This window comes from Heptranchias perlo, chromosome 24, assembly GCF_035084215.1.
Source record: "Heptranchias perlo isolate sHepPer1 chromosome 24, sHepPer1.hap1, whole genome shotgun sequence".
Taxonomy (NCBI): Eukaryota; Metazoa; Chordata; class Chondrichthyes; order Hexanchiformes; family Hexanchidae; genus Heptranchias; species Heptranchias perlo.
Genome location: NC_090348.1, coordinates 22068301 through 22089489, shown reverse-complemented (window position 1 = coordinate 22089489; position 21189 = coordinate 22068301). Strand labels below are relative to the sequence as shown.

Genomic DNA, 21189 nt, shown 5'->3' with positions numbered 1-21189 from the left:
TTCTGACTTGACATTAAGGGGTTGGTGTACACCATGGGGTAACTTTACATTTTGAACAAAAGGATAAGTTGATCATAACTGAAGTTCTTAGCCTTTGTGTGTTTGGCTAACCAAACGCACTTCCATTTTGCCAATTTTCTCTTTTCTTTCCCAAACTCACATTTTTAAGTTGATTGCCATGTTGAAAATATATTTTTACTCTGGAGTACTGAGTGGTACTCGTGATATTTCTTGTCCAGCTTTTAATTATCTTACAATAAAGTTAATAAATTCCACTTTTGCATTGGCTGCTGGACCCAGGTAATGGGGTCACAAATGGCAATTAGTGCAAAAAGGAAAACAAAAGTTGCACTTATTCATCACATGGATGAGTTTCCACACTTTGCCTCATACAGTAAGTGGTACCTTTAGTTATGGAAATGTTCTGCAAAGCTCCTTCCTCTTCCCCTCCCCAGAGGTAAATCAAGCAAAATTCCATACTAGCTATCCAAACTTATATCCTACAATAAATATCCTAGATTATGGCAGGGGCTTTGTACTTGTGTATTCGTGAGCCTGCAATTTTGCAACCCTTCATTTTAATTAATGGAAAACTGCAGGCTGGCAATGCCAGATGCAGAAAACGCTGGCCATCTTACCTTCCTTGACAATTTCAGGGTCCTAGAAGTCCATCAACCATCAGGCTTCACACAACATTATCTGTTTTTATCGTTGTAACTCTCAGTCATGATTCTATTCAGGTATCCCCCATCTCATTTTTTAAAGATATTAACTGCTTTAGCTGGCAGTCTATTCCACATATTCACTAATTTAGGAAAGGATGGGAATCATTCCAACAGCAGCAGCATCAACAACAGCAACAACAACAACTTGCATTTATTGTAGCGTCTTTAAAGTACAAATGTCCCAAGGTGTTTTACAGAGAAATCACAAGAGGTAATGATGCTGAGCAATGAGAGACAGCTCAGAGAATTGACTGCAGGCTAGGTTGAAAAGATAGATTTTGAGATGGTTTTTAAAGGAGAGAAGGGTAGGCAGACAAAGGCTTTTCGGAACTGAGTTCTAGAGAGTAGGGCTGAGGCAGCTGAAGGCTCTGCCACCATTGGTACAATAAAGGGGGAGGGGGTGGATTGAAGGCTGGAGCCAGAAGACCAAAGGGTACTGGAGGAGATGTGAGTTTGGATGAGATTGTAGAGGTGTGGAGGAGCTAGGCTGTGGAAGGACTTCAGAATGAAGATTTTAAGTTGAATGTTTTTGGGGACAGGGAGTCAGTGTAAGTCAGGAGTGTTGGCTGAACAGTTCTTACTGTGGGACAGGGCAAGGCAGATGTGTTTTGGACAATTTTTAAGTTCAAGTCTTGTTTCAGGCTCATTCATTTTATGTTCATGGCCTCTATTTTCGTGTTTCCATCCCCAGTTAAGTAACCTGCTTAAAGAAACTTTATGCATTCCTGTCAGAATTTTAAAAATCTGAATAATGTACCATCTAATATTTTTTGTTCATTCATAGTCAGGAATGGAAACTCTAACCCCTATGCTGTAATCAAAACTGGTTACACTGCACGTACTAGTTTAATGAAAAAATTGCAATTCTATGAGACTCGCCCTAAGTCATGGAATCATCCTTATTGCTCTTAAATATTTTCCAACATACAAATGTTCTTTCGAAGGGGAATTATTAACATAGTCACCTATGAAATGTTTAATGATATGAAAAGGACATAGCTTTTTTTTAGATGAACGTGTTTTTGTGTAGCGCAAAAACTGTGAAGATACAAACTAATCACCAGAATAGAGGAGAGCTGCAAGCAGCTTTTCATTATTGACCCCAAACTGCATTATTGAAGTGCGTCCAGTGTGGAAATTCACTTTAATGGCTCACTGAGCAGCTTCCAATCACACAATTTTCCATTAATATTTTGATACTTGCCAAATCCATATTCAATTTTAAGAGAATTGGAACAGTTTTGTATATATATATATATATATAAAGTAGTAATCTACACCTGTTATTTCTCAGTAAAACCTTCTTGTTCTATTAACCGACTCCAATATAAGCTTGCCTAAGCATTGTGACATTGTAAAATGCCCTTTTTTGCCTATATGTGATGCAGAGCTATACAATAATATGTAGAGCATAAAGAAACAATAATTTTGGTCCATTCATAGTCAGAGGTGGAAACTCTAACCCCTATGCCATAATCAAAACAGGTTATACTGCAGGTACTAGTTTAATGCCAGTATCTGCTTTTAGAATGGGACAGGTGGACAGCACTGAGCTATACTGCCCCACTGTGTACTCAGGCAAAGCAGAGCTCTGTGCAGTTATACTTAAACACATATATAGAGCTCTGTTCACCAGCACCCAAATAATGGCAAACAATTTTAATGTTCATCAAGAGTGGATTGCTCCATCGACTCTTTAATAACATTACAAATGTAAAGGGAATTTGGCAAACTCAACAACAACAGCAACTTGCATTTTTATAGCACCTTTAACGTATTGAAACATCCCAAAGCGCTTCACAGGAGCGTTATCAGACAGAATTTGACACTGAGCCATATAAAGAGATGTTAGGACAGGTGACCAAAACTTGGTCAAAGAGGTAGGCTTTAAGAAATGTCTTAAAGGAGTAAAAGAAAGAAAGGCTTGCATTTATATAGATCCTCGGGATGCCCCAAAGGGCTTTACAGCGTGAGAACTTGGAAATTAGTTTTCAAGTTTAAGATGTTCACTTCCCACCAGTACTGGTGTAATATTACAGATTCTGATCCTTGCAACACAAAAACCCTGCTCAATCAATGGAGAATTCTGTGGTGTAACTGGCCCATTATTGTAGCTTATTGGTTTGATATCCAGATCTTGCAGAATCACTCAGAGTTAATGCTTTTTCTACTTGTGGCAGTGAGAACATTTTTTAATGGCTTTCTTTGTCCGTGGCATTGCCAGACCCAGCCATGCTATTACAGCCAAAGCTGCAAGCAGCTAGATTATCCCACCATGCATTTGTTACACCACTGCAATAACCTGTCCTTTTTATTTACAAAAACATATGATGTATAAAAAAGGTCCTCCTACTGGAAAACACAACGAGTAAGCACTCCAATGATTCCTTTAGTTTAAGGCGGCACATTGAACCAGATTTCTAGGTTGTGGCCTCTTTAATAAAGGCAATTAGTGACAACAGAGATACATTCTCAGTTGTAACTGAAGTATTGGCAAAACTTGATGGGGAAAGTTGTGAAATCGTTCAAAAAAAGAAAACAATACATGTTGCAAAAATGAATAAAACAGTTGGGATTATGTTCCAGGCTGTAACCCACTCTCATGACCCTAATTTTCACACAATGCTAAATGTAGCAAAACAAATGTCATCAACAATTTAGGAAATCATGCAGAAAAGAATTAACAACAAGAATATTACAACTCTGGCTCTCTCCCAACTCTATTCATATTCACAACAAAATGCCATTTCCATAAGTATATATGTGTCTCCTATGATCAAAAACGCACACACTTATGAGTACATTAAACAAGAGTGATATGCCACAGCATTAATAGTTACACGCCAGAGGTTACATAGGATGCCCATCTAGCACTCCTGCCCTCCCTGAAGGACAGAAACACTATGCTCTCAGACCATATTATTTAAGCTAAAATCTATAGTCAAATTTATTCACAAGATTTGTAACTACACGGAAGCACAAGATTTGTACAACAGATAATCCACAATACAATGCTTGATTTACACATATAAGCATTTCAGAAATCTAAATAATAAAATGGCTAAATTAAAATTGTTTCATTTAATTTATTCTTGGAAGACCTTAATATGGGTGTACTTCTCCGGACAGAACGTCATCTTATAATATGGAAACAAATGATTGAAGCAAGGCATATCCAGAATAGTCAACCACATTTATACTGTCCAAAGGAACATTTGAAACTGAAGATCAAAGGAGTTCTTCTGTTTCTTTTTCAGGTTGAAGAATGTGGATTTCAACCTTCTGACTTTGATGAATTTTGTGTTTGCTTTTGACACCTTGTGTATCACAGAGTGAGGTCCTGAGAACAACCCTTTTGTAACCAGCATGCTACAAGCTTCACAAGTGTCCAGCATTTCAAAGCTAACAAAGAATTTCTGATGTAATTCAGGAAAAACAACTTTCCACCCAGGAAGTTGGCTGGACTAGATAGTTCTTACAAAAATAAATGTACAGGCAGCATTTGCGTATTAATTTAATCCACTCCCCTCCCCAAAAACACACACATAAAGGTAAAATAATTTATTTCAGAAAGCAGTTAACAGCTTTATTTTAGTTCCACAATATATTGGTCAATATAAAGTTTCATATGAAGATATAATAAAGACTTTTACACATTGAAGCAAGATGGAACTCTCTTCTATCAGAAGTAATCACTGTTTTTAGAGCTACTCCATGGTTTGTTCAGATGTAACAATAGTGCCGGAATTTCCTTGGGGTTCTCCCGATCAGCCACTGTAATCTCAGCAGAAATCCCATTTACACATCTATCCAGGGTTTCTGCCAATCGGGAGAATCCCCGAGGAAATTACTGGCATATGTGTATTTGGCAGTGGTAAATAACTTTAACAGTGTTAAGCCTCTTTACTGCTGTTTAAGGGTCTATTGCGACACAACATTAGGTTTTCCTCAGAAATAATCACTTGTTACAGCATTTTTTTCTAACTCCTACTGTTACTACCAAAGCATGAACATTCATTGTTTCAGCAAGGGAGTGTCACAGAATGGACTGTGCAGTAGTTTATGAGTCCACATTATGTTGTATTTTCTTTAGCAGGTCCCTAAAAGGGGGCAAGAGAGTCTGGAAAAGGGAGGAGGGTGATGTAAGGATACCCATCAAATTTGTTGGAGATTATGGGGGTGATTTTCATCTCATAACCGCCCCATTTTTCAGCACCTTCTGCCTTCTCGTCCAACGCCCACCCCATGCGATTTTCGAGTGGGCCTCAAAATGGCCTCAAAGTGCTCCCATCCAAAACAGGCAGGAGCCTCAATAACTATTTAAATCAGAGTCCTAGGCTCCTGTATTTAGGACCCCGATGTTATTTGGGTCTTCCACCGAGTGAAGTGGGCGCTCTGCCACTCCACCCAGTGGAACTGACTGCTGAGTGACGGAATAAGTGGGACCACTGTAGGCTGCTCTAAGAGGAGTTTAAAGTCTGCTCGGCCATTGATTTTTGTGGGGCCAGGAAAAGCATGAATGCCCCACCCCACAAAAATGTACCCACCTGCTGCAGGTCCCTCCGTGCCCCACGTTTTTCCTCCCCTCTTCTTTAAAGCCCCACTTCCTACTCAGTAGTTGAAACTCTTTATAGTGAACCCAGAGATAGTGAAACTCAAATGAAAAATGTAAATCTCCTGAGTCATTTCCCTAGAAGCGAATGGAATGATCTTCTGGTGGAATTACTCCCACTTATAGTGATAATTCGAATGTAAATTTTCTATGGTTTCACCCATAAAGACCTGTTTCATAGATCAAAGGAAACCATTGTCTGTTATGATAAAATGCTTAATAGCTATCTGCATACTGCTTAAATTAATTTAATGACTTCTTTTAAAAAAAAAACTTTCATTCCAGTTTGGCTGCTAGAATGAGACTCATTTTTATCATGTATGCATTATAGCATTTTCTTAAGGTTAAAAAATCTTTGATGCACGGGGTTAGATTTTTATCTTTATCACCCTGATGTTGATATGGCAGAGTGGCATCAATCAACCTTTACAGAATCTGCCTGATGTTCATTCTGTCAATTTCAACGGCACAAAAATCGGGCGGGTTCTATAAAGAGTGAACAATCTGCTTCGCCAGAATACCCCGCAGGCTGTCAAAATGAAAATCACGCCCCATGCTGTTACCTATAGTGGCAAATTTGGTGCCAATATTGTGGCAAGGGTAGCCAAATTATACTGTGTTTGGGCTGTTCTGGTTCTCCAAAGACCAACCTAAATAGGTGGCTCCATAGCAGAGTTGCCACAGCTCCTCAGAATCCAGTGCAAATCATGTCAATGTTCTTTGAAATGGTTGTATGTACTAATCGGTGTGAGTATTACCTCTCTCCCCATCTCAACCCCAATATTCCAAATACCAAGGTCCTAGAACTGGTTAGTAAATTCATATGCGCACAGTGAAGTGCAGGTCACACATGATGAACATTCAGGTTTTCTCTGGTAGCTTAAGTATCACTGTGTGCAGCCAGTGTAACCTGGCTGGTACAATTGAGGTGGTGTTGTCATTTCAGCCAGATATGTGTAACAAAGACATCAGTCAGTATGAAAAATTGACTATTCAGGTTGTGCTGTTTATTGTAACTGAACCTGAACTTGCTACTTTCTCCATTTCGAGAAGCTATCAGTTAGCAATGCTTAATAATGCTCACTCCTGAAAGTGCGATTTTTTTTTACATATAAAAAGAGTTCAATAGTAAGGGATAAATTCTTGCATCTCATCCTAGATATAACAGTTGTTCTAACATGGAAATTCTGCATTTTGTCCTTTCATTGGACATATTATTTGATTATCATATCAGTTGAGGCCAGCAGCGTTAAGCTAAAATATGGCTTTTTTAACAAAGCAAAAGATCAAATTAAAATGCACCAGTTATCAGTTCTTTTTATGATTACAACAAAAAAATCCAATAAACTCCAGTAGTTAAAAGGTCAAATTATGCCCAAGAAATTAATTTCCTGCCAACAGTTAGTCACAACATCAAATCTCTAGACTGTCAGCTTCTATTCTTGCAGCTAAAATCAGTAGGCAGTACATACCAACTGAGTGTTTGAAGCTTTGTTTCTAATGTTACCTATATTCTGAACTGTAGCAGAGGGGCTGATAAATGAGCCGACTGTACTCAAGTATACGATAGGGATAATCAGTATTACCATAACTACTACAGCGGAAGACTTCAAAGCTATTGAATGAACACTTCAACAGCACAAGAACCCTGTTTATTTAGAAGACTGCAGTCCATTCAGATTGCAGAGTTTAAATTGCAACCTGTGCTCAGTTGGTCCAGTTAGAAGGAAAGTTCTCTTTTCTGCTACATTTAAACAGTGATGGTCTATCATTATGTTGGTTGTCCACATCCATCACCTCCTGTATGCTATTTGTCTCAAATTAAATCTACAATGTGCTGTCGAGTGGCCAAGGTGCTGAGTGGAAGATGCCTAAATTTCTCCTGAACATGTTAACATTGAAAGCAGAAGCTTCCCCAAAGGCCCCTTGGCTAAATGAACATCTGGTGCATGACTGAGCTGTAACCATCATGAAAGGCTGAAATGTTACCCCTGGTCTGTGCAGAATTAGATGGTGCACCTATAATGATGCTACAACTGGTCTCAGTATTTCTGGGTTAATAAGTGATAAAGTCAGCCAGGGTTTCTGCCACTGATCACTATCCAGTGACACTTGATGGAAAGTACAGACATATCAATGTCAAGTGAGGACAGGATTGAGCTTGGCTGTGTTGCCTATCATGGTTAAAACCCTGCTGACAATGGCTACGCTCACACATGAACAATAACTACTTGGGCAATGGATCAGAGTGTAATTTCTTCCCATGGAATCATGCACCAACATGCAAAATTCACAGGAAAATAATTATTTGGATGAGGTAATAAGGGCTCCAAATGACTGGTGAACTGAACCTCGGCAATGGGACCAACTCTTGGAGATATGGGAGAAACAAGGAAACAATTGAGGGAGGAACACTGAAAGCAGGCACATTGTGAGACTGAAATAAAGAGATTGAGAAGTTTGAAAATGATTTTCTACTGAAGAATTTCAGTAATTATAAATTGAATAAAATAAACTCATTTTATCTATCCGTCTATTAAAGATTTTAGGGAGGGGTGGATTTTAACTCCCAAAACCATACAGAACAGGAGTTAATATCCAAGCAGTATACTTACTACTATGTACCTATATTGAAGCGGGCAGCTGAAACGTCCATCTAACTCAGGCAGAACCCTCGAGAATTTATGCAAATCTGGGTCCTATTACTTAGATAGGACCCTAAAGCAGTTTTAACAGCCTACTGAATGAAGAGTCTGCCACTCTACTGAGTGAAGAGTCCGCCAAGAATACTCCAGTACTGAGTGAAGAGTCCGCCAAGAATACTCCATTACTGAATGAAGAGTCTGCCATAAATACTCCACTACTGAGTGAAGAGTCCGCCAAGAATACTCCAGTACTGAGTGAAGAGTCCGCCAAGAATTCTCCAGTACTGAGTGAAGAGTCCACCATGAATACTCCCCTACTGAGTGAAGAGTCCGCCATGAATACTCCATTACTGAGTGAAGAGTCTGCCATGAATTCTCCATTACTGAGTGAAGAGTCCGCCATGAATTCTCCATTACTGAGTGAAGAGTCCGCCATGAATTCTCCATTACTGAGTGAAGAGTCCGCCATGAATTCTCCATTACTGAGTGAAGAGTCCGCCATGAATTCTCCATTACTGAGTGAAGAGTCTGCCATGAATTCTCCATTACTGAGTGAAGAGTCCGCCATGAATACTCCGCTACTGAGTGAAGAGTCTGCCATGAATACTCCCCTACTGAGTGAAGAGTCCGCCATGAATACTCCCCCACTGAGTGACGAGTCTGCCATGAATACTCCCCTACTGAGTGAAGAGTCTGCCATGAATACTCCCCCACTGAGTGAAGAGTCTGCCATGAATACTCCATTACTGAATGAAGAGCCTGCCATGAATACTCCCCTACTGAGTGAAGAGTCTGCCATGAATACTCCATTACTGAATGAAGAGCCTGCCATGAATACTCCATTACTGAGTGAAGAGTCCACCATGAATACTCCCCTACTGAGTGACGAGTCTGCCATGAATACTCCCCTACTGAGTGACGAGTCTGCCATGAATACTCCCCTACTGAGTGAAGAGTCTGCCATGAATACTCCATTACTGAATGAAGAGCCTGCCATGAATACTCCACTACTGAGTGAAGAGTCCACCATGAATACTCCCCTACTGAGTGAAGAGTCCGCCATGAATACTCCCCCACTGAGTGACGAGTCTGCCATGAATACTCCCCCACTGAGTGACGAGTCTGCCATGAATACTCCACTACTGAGTGAAGAGTCCGCCATGAATACTCCCCCACTGAGTGACGAGTCTGCCATGAATACTCCATTACTGAATGAAGAGTCTGCCATGAATTCTCCATTACTGAGTGAAGAGTCCACCATGAATACTCCACCCTATAGAAACTGCCAGGCACCCAGCGGAGGCACCAAAAGTTGAGTTCAGAATTTATTTTTGTGGGGCCAGAAGGATCAGGAGTGCTCCTCTGGATCCCATAAAAATAGTTTCAACTACCACTGTAGAAGGCTTCCACCCCTTCCGCGTTCTCAGAACCCTTCCAACCGCCTCCCCACCCCTGACCAATTACCTTGTTGCTGGTCGCAGGACTCCATAATACCAATTATGACATCCGATAACAAATTTACACAATAGAAAAATGCTTGCCTTAACAATTTCAGCAATGTAATGCTGTCTCTTTAAAAGCAGATAGAAATACCACAGCGCGAAATGGAACACAACAGTTATTGTGAAGCAAACTTGAGGTCACAGTTTTAAAAAAAAATTAAATGCTTCTGCAAAATTTATTAAAAGCATAAGGAAACAACATTTCTTCAGAAGAAATATAGAACAATGATTACAGATGTCAATGCTTCATAAACCACTTATAAAAGTAATGAAAGGCTTGGGCCAGTTATCATAGTACATGAATGCACTACTTTGAATTGTCATTATTAAACCCCGCACATCAACCATTGTATGTTAAAGCTTAATTCAGTAATTACAATTCTGGCAAAATACATGTCCTTGCTGAATGGATAACCAGTGGTGTCGTGGTAATTTTTGACATGTGTATTACTGTATTGTAGATCATACAGAAGATTTCTTCTCAAGGGAGGTTCAGGGGCATGCCATAAATTTTTAATTTTTCATGCACCTTTAGCATTTTGGAGCAGACTAAAATGATATATACAGACAGAGAAATCCTTTCTGATGTGTATACAGCTTCGTTATGTGCAAAAACATAGCATACAATTTAAACACATAAAACACGCTCTCCGACGGATGTGTGATTTTATCCAGTGAGCAGCTAACCCATACAAACCAAGGTCGTCAATTAACCCATCAACTGCAGTTAGCTAGCCAGCCACTACCAGCAGAAACCAACATCTGCAAACCAGCAATCAACAGCTGCCAGCCAATAGAGGCCATTATCCATAACCAGCAACCAGCCAAATGCTAACCAGCCATCACCGGCAGAAACCAGCCAGGACCAGCAGCTAGCCACCAGAACCCAGCCTGCAGCCACCCACGGCCACCATCCATCCAGGCACGGGTCTGCAACTAACAGGCAGCCAGCCAAACTACAGTTAATGATGACCAACAGAAGCCAGCCAGAAACCAGCCACGACCACCAGCAGACAACCACCAGATGTCAACCATCCACAACGAGCAGCCTGCAATCCACAAGCAGGCAGCGACCAGAAATCAGTCTGCAGCTATCACCCAGAGACAGTCAGCCACCTGCCCTCAGTTACAAGAGTAGTGGGGTCAGAGTTTGGTGCAGGGGAGAGCTGCCAGAATCAGGGAGGGGGGCGGGGGGTGCAGAGAGCTGACAGAATCAGAAGCATCAGAGGAGGGTAGACAGAGGTGCTAGAATCGGAGGGGGGGGGTGAAGAAAACTGCCAGAATCTGCAATGGGAGAGGTAGCAGCACTGGTACATCAGCTGACTCAGCTGTTACAATAAGTTTGAGAGTTATTTTTGGAAGTGTCCTATTGTTTCTCCAGCTTCCACAACATTTTCATATTAACTGTTAGATTAAGAGGAGGTCCAATTGAGATGTTCAAAATTATGAGATATTCTGATAAGATAAATAGGCAAAAACTATTCTTCAATGGTCAGTCAATTGGTAACCAGGGGGGCATATATAGATCATCACTAAAAGAATGAAGATTGAAATTAGGAGAATTATTTTGATGGTTATGTCATGTCCTACCAGAAACAACGGTAAACATTCCTAATAGCTTTTAAAAGGGAAGTCGATAAATATGTGAAAAAAATGCTGAGAAAGGGTAAATGAATGAGATTAAGTGGATAGTCCCCTACATAAGTGTGATGGGTCGAATGGCCTCCTTCTGTACTGTAATATGTTATGATTCTACTCAGAAAATTCCGTAAAAGTCAAGGCAGCCAACTGTACCATTGCTGCTGCCCTTTCTTGCAGTAAGTGTTGTCTGTCACAGTCAAGGAAGTGAATGAAGCAGGTGTATGCTACCAGTTGCATTAGCCAAACACTGAGCATCCTCTTGCCTGTAAAAAATTCAAATTACACCGTATACCTTTGATTACACCCCAGTGTATAATTTCCTGTACATAAAATAGAATGCCAATATGTATGCACCCTGTTGACAAATCACTTGAAGTATTGAACAATATCTCTGTGTGGTGTTTTATTGCAGCATTATTAGTATCTCCAGGTGGACCAACCCCTTTCCGATGAACTCCATGTACAGTATTCAAAAACCAACAATGTAATTTTTGTGCTTCCATGCTGATTGAAAAGCAAGCGCACCAGTAAATGGATTTCTTGATAGAAAAATAATCAGATAAAATACCAGTAATTTGAGAAATCCTAACAGGGTCTGTATGTTTTCCTTCAATTCCAATTTCAACAAAGAACAAGAGCATGCCTTACCCAGAACTCCCATCAAGCAGTCATGGAAAGTAACATGCGTGCTCTACATCAACAAGCCAGAATACGGAATGGTAGCTGTAACTGTATAAGAAGATACAACGCACCATTTGCTATTAGTGACGCAATTTCTTCTGACTGCAAGCTACCTTTTGATCAGCTGTCCCATCTCAGGCTGGAACAAATGGCAATGGATTCCCACCGCACTTGTGTAAATTACTTTTTCCCACCCAATGTAAAATGGGTGCTAATTCCTATCGCTCGCAATGGAAATGATTGACATTTCTAAGTGGGGAAGAACTTGGGATATCAAGTACCATTCTGTAAACCTCATTGATCTTTAAGTTGACAAAGGAAGCAGAAGAAACAAAATTGAAGATTCAAATTTATGTATTATATTCTTACCGTCCACACAGGCTGGTTTTGCTCTCGTTGTGCCAGCAATCTGCCCCTTTTTACATGCACACCTAGCAGTTTGTCTGGCTATAGTCCTTCGCGGTTGACTGCTATCTTTGTCCAGGGTGACTATCTCACAAGTACCTGCAGCGAGCTGACCTGGAAAAACAAATACAAGCACCTGATGTCAATGTGTGTGAGCTGCACCAGAACAATCATGAACCGTATCACATCTTATCCATATGCAAGGAAATGCAGCTTGCCAGAAATACATCTAAAATGGCATCCGCATACAGATGGGAGACATAAATATCTACAACAGGGTATTCTAAAATTCAATGAATCACTCCCAGTTAATTTTTAAGTAGTGCTCTTTCTTTCCAGCCTTGGAATTATGTACAATGTTTCTACTGTACAGCAACTACAAAACGTACTTTTATTCCTTTTGAATGGCACATGTAAAGTAACATGCATAGTAACAGCCAGTGAGTAGATATTAGCAGCAATCTCCAAATGAGCATAAACCATATCAGACAACATTTTATTTTGTTTGCATGATTGCAAAAGTGTGATTGTGCCACATTTTGTGATCCAAACACATTTTGGCACAACTGAAGTAAACTGAAGCCTATGCTGCTCCCCTCCCCCATTCGTCGCAGTGTTATCTTTTTTTGTGGCTGCTATAGATGATTTGATAGAGATAGCATTACTGCAGACTTCAGGTGCTTTTAGTACAATGTTGTTAATTTTCAGGTAGCTGATGCAAAATACATTGAATAATGTATTTTCTATGTATTTTTGAAATAAAATATATATAAACTTTAAAACTATGTGAATCACATGTATACTTGGCCTCACTGTGCCAAATATCCCAAAACTCTAACATTTGTATCCACTTCCTTTAACACATAAAGGAGAAAAGAGCCTCGGCATTTGCACTGCACCATGTGAGTCTCATTTTCTCTCCAGTGGAATTTACAGCATGTGGAAATGAAAGGGTCACATCCTGCAAGTTTAATAAACTTTGTTTTGGATAATAAGGGCATGTTGAGAAATTTGATAACACACAATTTATACAATCAATCGCAGAGGGCAATAACAAACTAATATTGCTCACATTGGGAACAAGTGATTAGTGCCGGTTATCAGGATAAAAAAAAATCTCTAAATTAAATAATGGTAGGAAATTGCATCTGAGAAGTAGAACTTGGGATTGAGAAAAATTCTATCTTTTGGATAGATAAGAACATGAAGATACGTGGGAAAACAAAACCCCACTCAGTTCATCAAGTTCATTGTTTCCAAAAGGCCATCTAAATGGCATTTAGTATTGATTTACACAAATCAGTATTTGTCCAGAAATATTAAATGTGCCTACACAGCGAAGAGTGAAACATTTCAAGGGTTAAATAACAAAAAGGATTTGGCAGTGACAAATCATTCGTTAAAACCGTACGCGATCACGATTAACAAAGTAAATTACAAGGAGCATAGTCAAACGAAGAGTACAGCAGCAGTTTTCCTCATCGCCCCCCTCACTTGGACACTAGTGAGGCAGAGCGCACTTTAGGTGACATAACCTCAATCCACATATATATATCTCTGAGTTCAGGTCGTTTTTTTAAGGCCAGACATTTCTGTAGTGCAGGTCCACTCCCTGGAACAGCCAGTGCAAAGAAGCAGGGAGGAGAGTTAGCAAAATGACTATCTGATTGGTGCTGGTTGTGGAGCCCTCTGGCTGCCTCCAGCCCCGAAGCTCCACCGAAGGACCTGCAGAAAATAAAGGGCACCTACCTTACAGGGCCCTTCAGATCCTTTCTGCCTGCCAGTCTCAGATCCTGCAATTTCAGCGGAGCTGGATGCAAGTCCTACCCAGCACTGAGACACGAAAATGAGGCAGAACGCACCCTTACATCTCTCCTGCCTCATTTGTATGATTGTGCCTGCTGCATGCACAAGCCCCCCGTCTCCTGCTGCCCCAGGTGATACCCAGTCAACGTAAATGGGACAAAGACCATGTCACAGTCCTTGTCCCTTTTTCTTCTGCTTAGTATCCAGGAAATAAGCATTCCTCAGGCACACAGCAGAGGAAAAGCAGCCCTTACAAGTCCAGGGAAGTTAACTTAACTCTCTTGATTAGGTAAATTAAATGACTTGTGCGAGTCCTGATTCCTAAAAAGCATATGGAGCCTTTAAAAAATGGTGGTGAGAAAAGAAACAAAGGCCTCTTCATAACTGGAGTTGGTATGCTGGACATGAGTCCATAGCAAAAAACTGGCCTCTAATATGGAAATTTCACTCGGAAAGGTCCACAGGAGGAGAAAACTGATAAATAGAGAACTCTGGTTGAGCACATTGCTAAGATAATATAGAGACTACAAATCTGGTTTGATTCCATTACTGGATACAAAGTAATTCGAGAAATGATAGCAATTTATTTCTATTTCCAAGATTAAATATCCTTCAAACAGCCGTAACCAAAGCTATAAATAACATTCTCTATAAATGTGACCACAGTGCATTATCCCTCCTCAACCTCTCTGCAGCCTTTGACATAGTTGACTACATCATTTTTTCCAACACTACCCCTTTGTTGTCCAGCTCAATAGGACTGCCCTTGTTTGGTTTCACACTGACCTATCCAATCATAGCTAGTGCATCTCCAACTATGGCTTTGCACCGTCACCTCTGGAGTGCCCCAAAGATCTTTCCTTTTCTCTTAGCAACATCATCCCCAGATATTGGGTCAGTTTCCACATGTACACTAATGATACCCAGCACTACCTTTCCTCCACCTCTCAAACTCTCCACTGCCTCTTTGTGGTCAGACTACTCGATCAACATTCAGTCTTGGATGAGCCACAATTTTCTCCAGCTAAACATTGGGAAGACCAAAGCCATTGTCTTAGGCTCCACCACAAACTCCATACCCCTGCCAATAGCTCCATCCCTCTCCGGAGCCACTGTCACCGGCTAACCCATATTGTGTGCAACCTCAGCATCTTATTCAACCCTGAGCTGAGCTTCCACCTCCCTATCCATTACAGTGAATCGGCTACTTCCACTTCTGTAACATCGCCCACCTCTGCCCCTCCCTCAACCTACCTGCCACTGAAACTCTCATCCATGCCTTTGTCACCTCCAGACTTGACTATTCTCTATGGTCAGGCTCTCATTCTCCACTCTCTGTAAACTTTAGTTCATCAAATACTTGGCTGTCATATCCTATACTGCACCAAATGTCGCTCATCCATCACCCCTGTGCTCACTGACCTCCATTGGCCATAAAATTTAAAATTTTCATCCTTATGTTTAAATCCCTTCACGGCCTCATCCCTTCCTTTCTCTATAACCTCCTCCAGCCCTACAATCCCCCACACCCAAATTATCTGTTCCTCTGACTCTTATGCATCCCCTTTCCTTTGCCCCTCTATTGGTGGCTGTGCTTTCAGTTGCCTTGGTGCCATGTTCTGGAATTGTGTCTCCAAACCTCTTCACCTTCCAAGCTCCCTCTTCTCCTTTAAGACTTTCCTTAAAACCCAGTTCTTAGAGCAAGTGACAAACAGTCTGGACTTTGAAATGGAAAATGTTTTTTAAAAATTCTATGCCCACCCCACTTTGCTCAGGGCCTGATTAGGGCCATGGCAAGATCAGGTACGGGGGCCGAGGTAGCCCATCCTCCCTGCACCCCCCCCCCCCACCACAGGCAAGCAACAGGGCAAATTTCTAGTGGCATGGGACAGACACCATAGAAGCTTCTGAAGTGGCACCTCTGTCCACCGGCCCCGTGCAAATGAGGTGCCCTCCAACAGATCTCACAACTCCAACACGAGTCAGTACTGGAGGGCACAATCTCGGCTCAACTGCTAGGATTTTGGGCCACAATAGGATTTAATAGGAAATGTCCTAATCCTTTGTATTTTTACTAAGGGATTTGTATCAGTCTCAAATGATTTATTTAGGTTCAATCAGATTGTCAATGTTTGCAGATGAACATGCTTTGGTGACGGCTGCTATAATCAATAGACTCCATTTCAAGCTACACGATTTAGACCGAAGAACAATCCTGCTTATCTCACTCATATATTCTTCAAACCATTATAAATTGCTTAAAACTTTTAGCATTGCACTAACAGTTCATCAAATACAAAACTTGTACACTAACCCATTAATTAAGCAACTGATTTAGAGTAATGTATGAAATGCAAATATGTTTAAAATACACCACTGACTTAACTTGCTTTTTGTGCCCAATATAATTTGTTTAGAGATTGAGCTCCACACTGGGGGGCAGAAAATGCTCATTTTCAGAAAATGACATTAGCCTTTAATTACAAAGCCTGCTGGATGCCGTTTAGAATGTGCTGCATATGTTGTAGCATTTTAAGAGGAAAAACATTTGTACAATTTAAATGCAAAGTATATCATAACCACATGGAACCGCTGGAGCTATTGTATAACTCTCAATGGTAGCATTATTAAAATTACCACTATTACTTATGCAGGGCTTATCAACAGCCACAGTATAGTAAGGACGTTATGAATGAACATTCTATGTACAGTATATGAATTCAGCAATTTGAGATATGAAAGAAAGACTTGCATTCATTTAGTGCCTTATCACCTTTCTCAGAGACATCCCAAAGTACTTCACATACAATGAATAACTTTGAAATGGAATTGTTGTTATGTCACCAAACAAGACAGCCATTTTAAATCCAGCAAGACCTCACAAGCCTGAGATAAATGGCAGTTAATCTGTTTTGGTGGTGTAAGCTGAGTGAGGAATGTGGCCAAGGAGAACTCCCTGTTCTTCTTCAAATATTGCATGTGATCTGTAATATACATTTGAACCACTGGAGCAGGCAGATAGTTTAATGCCTCAGCTGGAGGACAATGTCTCTGACAATGCAGCACACCCCTTGTACTACACTGAAGTGATTACAAGCTCAAGTACTAGAATGAGATTGGAATGAACTCACAACCTTCTGACTGAGAAGTGAGAGTGCTATCAATCGAGCCCACATAAAGAAGAGACTTATTTGTATAGTGTATTATTACATCTCTCAGAAATGTCTCAAAGTGCTTCATAAACAATTAACTTCTTGGAAGTGTAGCGATCGGTGTTACGTAGCAAAGACAACAGCCCTTTTGCACATAGCAAGATCCCACAAAAAGCAATGAAATGAATCACCAGTTAATCACTTTTTTTTGAGGGGGGAATTGATTTTAGGGAAAATGTTGACTAGAACACTGGAAGAAATCCCTCATCTTCAAACAGTGCCAGTTATGTTAAATGTACATCTGAATGAGCAGACAGGGCTTCAATTTATTGTCTCATCTAAAGGATAGAAGCTCTGACAATGCACTGTTCCCTCAGTACTGGATTGGAACGTGTGATTAGACTGCGAGCTCAGGCCCTGACGTGGGGCTCAAATCCACAACCTTTTGACCCTGAGGTAACACTGCTATCAACTGAGCCAACTGTTTAAAACATTTTTTCCTCTTTAAAGTTAAAAGATAATAGTACAAAGAGACAGAACATTTTACCATTTTGCACTATGCATTTTTGAGCCACATATGGCATTGGCGAGATGTAATCTCAAAGCTCCACTACATTACCATGTCAATGTACCTCAGCAATTTACTGCTCCAGTATGACTGTTCCATTCATCACACTTTTTGGCCTTTTGGCCTCTGAGCCAACTCAGTGCCAATTAGTGGAGACTTTGAGGTCAGTTTATGCTGTGGGCTCACGGCCATTGGGATCTAGGTTGTTGACTTCCCAATGTCATTTCATTTCAAAGTTTAAACAGGCATTCAAGAGAGACAATCTTTATTTTATATCTCCAGGCTGGATTCAAACCTAGATCCCAGAGGTGAAAAAATAGCTTTTTGGTCCATTGTGCTATCCAGTTCTTTTGCACATCCCATATTCACAGGTATGCACCAGATTACTATATTTTATTTAAACATAATATGCCAATAAAATAGTACACTTCACTAATAATGAGGCCATGGTAACCTGAATACTAAGTGGGAAGAAATAACTTGCATTTATTTAGCGTCTTTCCTAAAGTGCTTTACAGCCAATGAAGAATTTTCCACCTGTAGCTACTGTTGTAATGCAGGCAAACACAACAGCCGAATTGTGCATACCAAAGCAATGAAGTAAATGGCCAGATAATCTGTTTTTAAGCACCACTAATGCAAATTCTTAGAAAGGGCGAGCAGGAGGGAGAAGATGCTGAGCAGGACATGTGTTACTCATGATCCTTTTTAAATTTCACTAGTAATTCCTCTTTCTGCAAGAAAATTGCATAAATGGTGGACTAGTTTTGATTTCTGTGCGTTGGAAGGCAAATCCTGTGAGGTAAGATCTGTCGTAACAAATGCAGATCTGAGCAGCATGTTGGAACATACCTGCAATAATCTTGCTAAACCACTTGTAAAGTAGCTAATGATATACTTAATGAGATTAAATCTGCACAATTTTCCTAATGCTACCGTATAGTGCACACACCTCTGCTACCTTCCGTTCTGATTGGCTCAGCGGCATTACTTCACCCAGACCTGCTTTTGAAAATATAAATTTGCAGCTTGTGTTAATACCATTTGTGGGAGAGCTATTTGTTGTCCATTTGATAAGGATTATCATTAACTTACAATATCCACTGAATCCTGCAAATGGTCATTATTTTTTTTAAATTGTGAAGCGGAAATCACATTACATGCCTGGAGTGTTAGCAGTGGAAGGTTTTACACCATTTTATGACAAAAATATAATTGAGTTGTGCCACTGAGATTGAGGATGTCTTAAAAGCTCAGCTGCAAATACATTGATATTTTAAAAATGCTCATTTTTTATCTCTGTATAAGTAATAAAAAAGAGTTGAGGCACACAGATTTTACTGCACTTGAATGGAACACGTAATGCAAAACGAGTATTCGCAATCTTGTTTTGCTTTTTTTGCCCCAACTCTTATGCAGTCATGTGGAACCATTACATAACAGGACATGAAAGAGAATAAGAACAAAATAGTAAAATAAGTTTTATAGCTTGCAACATGACATTGTAAACTGTAGGTCATTATTTTCGCACATAGCCTTTCACGGATTTATGCCTCTTGAATTGCATAGCTACCATACAGAGAATTACAAGAAGACAAGAATATTCTTATTTAAGATCTAAAACTTAATGCTTCCATACAATATCACTGATGTTCAACATAGAATTACCTAAGTCACCTAACAAAGCAGTTAGTGGAGCAGAACACAACCAGCACATATTTAACACTGTAGTGCTGAGAAACTGCACAGTTACTGGTACAAAGCTAGTTATAACATTAGCAACCGACTTCTGTTTTCACTTCAGAAAGGCAGATCACAAAGTTCCTCTTTGGGTCTTGAGGTTGATTGTTTATTTAATATTCTACAGAATGCAGGCAATCATGTCTTCATAATAACAAGCTGTCGCCTATCTTGGGCATGTGAACGGGCTCCAGAGACTTGAGCACAAAATCTAGGCTGACGCTTCAGTGCAGTACTGAAGATAAGATGTTAAACCGAGGTCCCGTCTGCCTTCTCAGGTGGATGTAAAAGATCCCATGGCACTATTTCGAAGATGAGCAGGGGAGCTCTCCCCGGTGTCCAGGCCAATATTTATCCCTCAACCAAAAACAACTTGGATTTATATAGCACCTTTAACGTAGTAAAACGTCCCAAGGAACTTCACAGGAGCAGTATCAGATAAAAGTTGACACTGAGCCACATAGAGATACTAGGACAGGTGGTCACAGAGGTAGGTTTTAAGGAGCATTTTAAAGGAGGAGAGGTAGAGCGACGGAGAGGTTTAGGGTGGGAATTCCAGACTTTAGAGCCTAGGTAGCTGAAGGCACTGCTGCCAATGGTGGGACAACGGAAATCGGGGATGAACAAGAGGCCAGAATTGGAGATGTGCAGAGATCTTGGAGGGTTATTGGGCTGGAGGAGATTAGAGATAGGAAGAAGCAAGACCATGGAGGGATTTGAACACTAGGATGAGAATTTTTAATTTGAGGTGTTGCTGGACCAGGAGCCAATGTAGGTCAGTGAGCACAGGAGTGATGGGTGAATGAGACTTGGTGCGAGTTGGGATACAGGCAGCAGAGTTTTGGATGACATCATCAAACATCACTAAAACAGATTACCTGGTCATTATCACATTGCTGTTTGTGGGACCTTGCTGAGCACAAATTGGCTATCGCATTTCCTACATTAAAACAGTGACTACACTTATGGCACTGTTGGGTAGAATTACTCCAATGCATTACATTTATCCTGAGGGCAATTAAATATTGGGAAGACTGAAGCCATTGTCTTCGATCCCTGCCACAAACTCCATTCCCTAGCCACTTACTCCATCCCTCTCCATGGCCACTGTCTAAGGCTGACCCAGACTGTTTGCAACATTGGTGTCCTATTTGATCCTGAGCTGAGTTTCCGACCACATATCATCTCCTACACCAAGACCGCCTATTTCCACCTCTGTAACATCACCCATCCCCACCCCTGCCTCAGCTCATCTGCTGCTGAAACCCTCATCCATGCCTTTGTTACCTCCTAGACTCTACTATTCCAATGATCTCCTGGCCGGCCTCCCACCTTGCACCCTCTGTAAACTTGACTTCATCCAAAACTCTGCTGGCCGTGTCCTAACTCGCACCAAATCCCGTTCTCCTATCACCCCTGTGCTCGCTGACCTACATTGGCTCCTGGTCCAGCAATGCCTCGATTTTAAAATTCTCATCCTTGTTTTCAGATCCCTCCATGGCCTCCCTATCTCTGTAACCTCCACTAGCCCTACAACCCTCTGAGATCTCTGCACATCCCTGATTTTGTTCGATCCATCTTGCATCAGCTTGTAATATATATCTCTGGAAAATGGAAGGTCCTTTTAAACCTAGGCAGTTCTGGAGTTTGGCACAACAACAGGCACAGTTTTAAGCTAATTTAGTGTGCCCTGCACAATGGGTCACCAGGAA

At 40.7% G+C, this 21189-nt stretch overlaps 1 protein-coding gene across 1 annotated transcript in view; it reads right to left on the bottom strand.

Annotated features, from left to right (window-relative positions):
- Nucleotides 1-21189, bottom strand: part of LOC137341851 (chemokine-like protein TAFA-5) — a 278302-nt gene that overhangs the window by 135104 nt on the left and 122009 nt on the right. The window contains exon 2 of the mRNA XM_068005357.1: nucleotides 12176-12325. Coding sequence (XP_067861458.1) covers nucleotides 12176-12325 — 150 coding nt within the window. The remainder of the gene's footprint in view (nucleotides 1-12175; nucleotides 12326-21189) is intronic.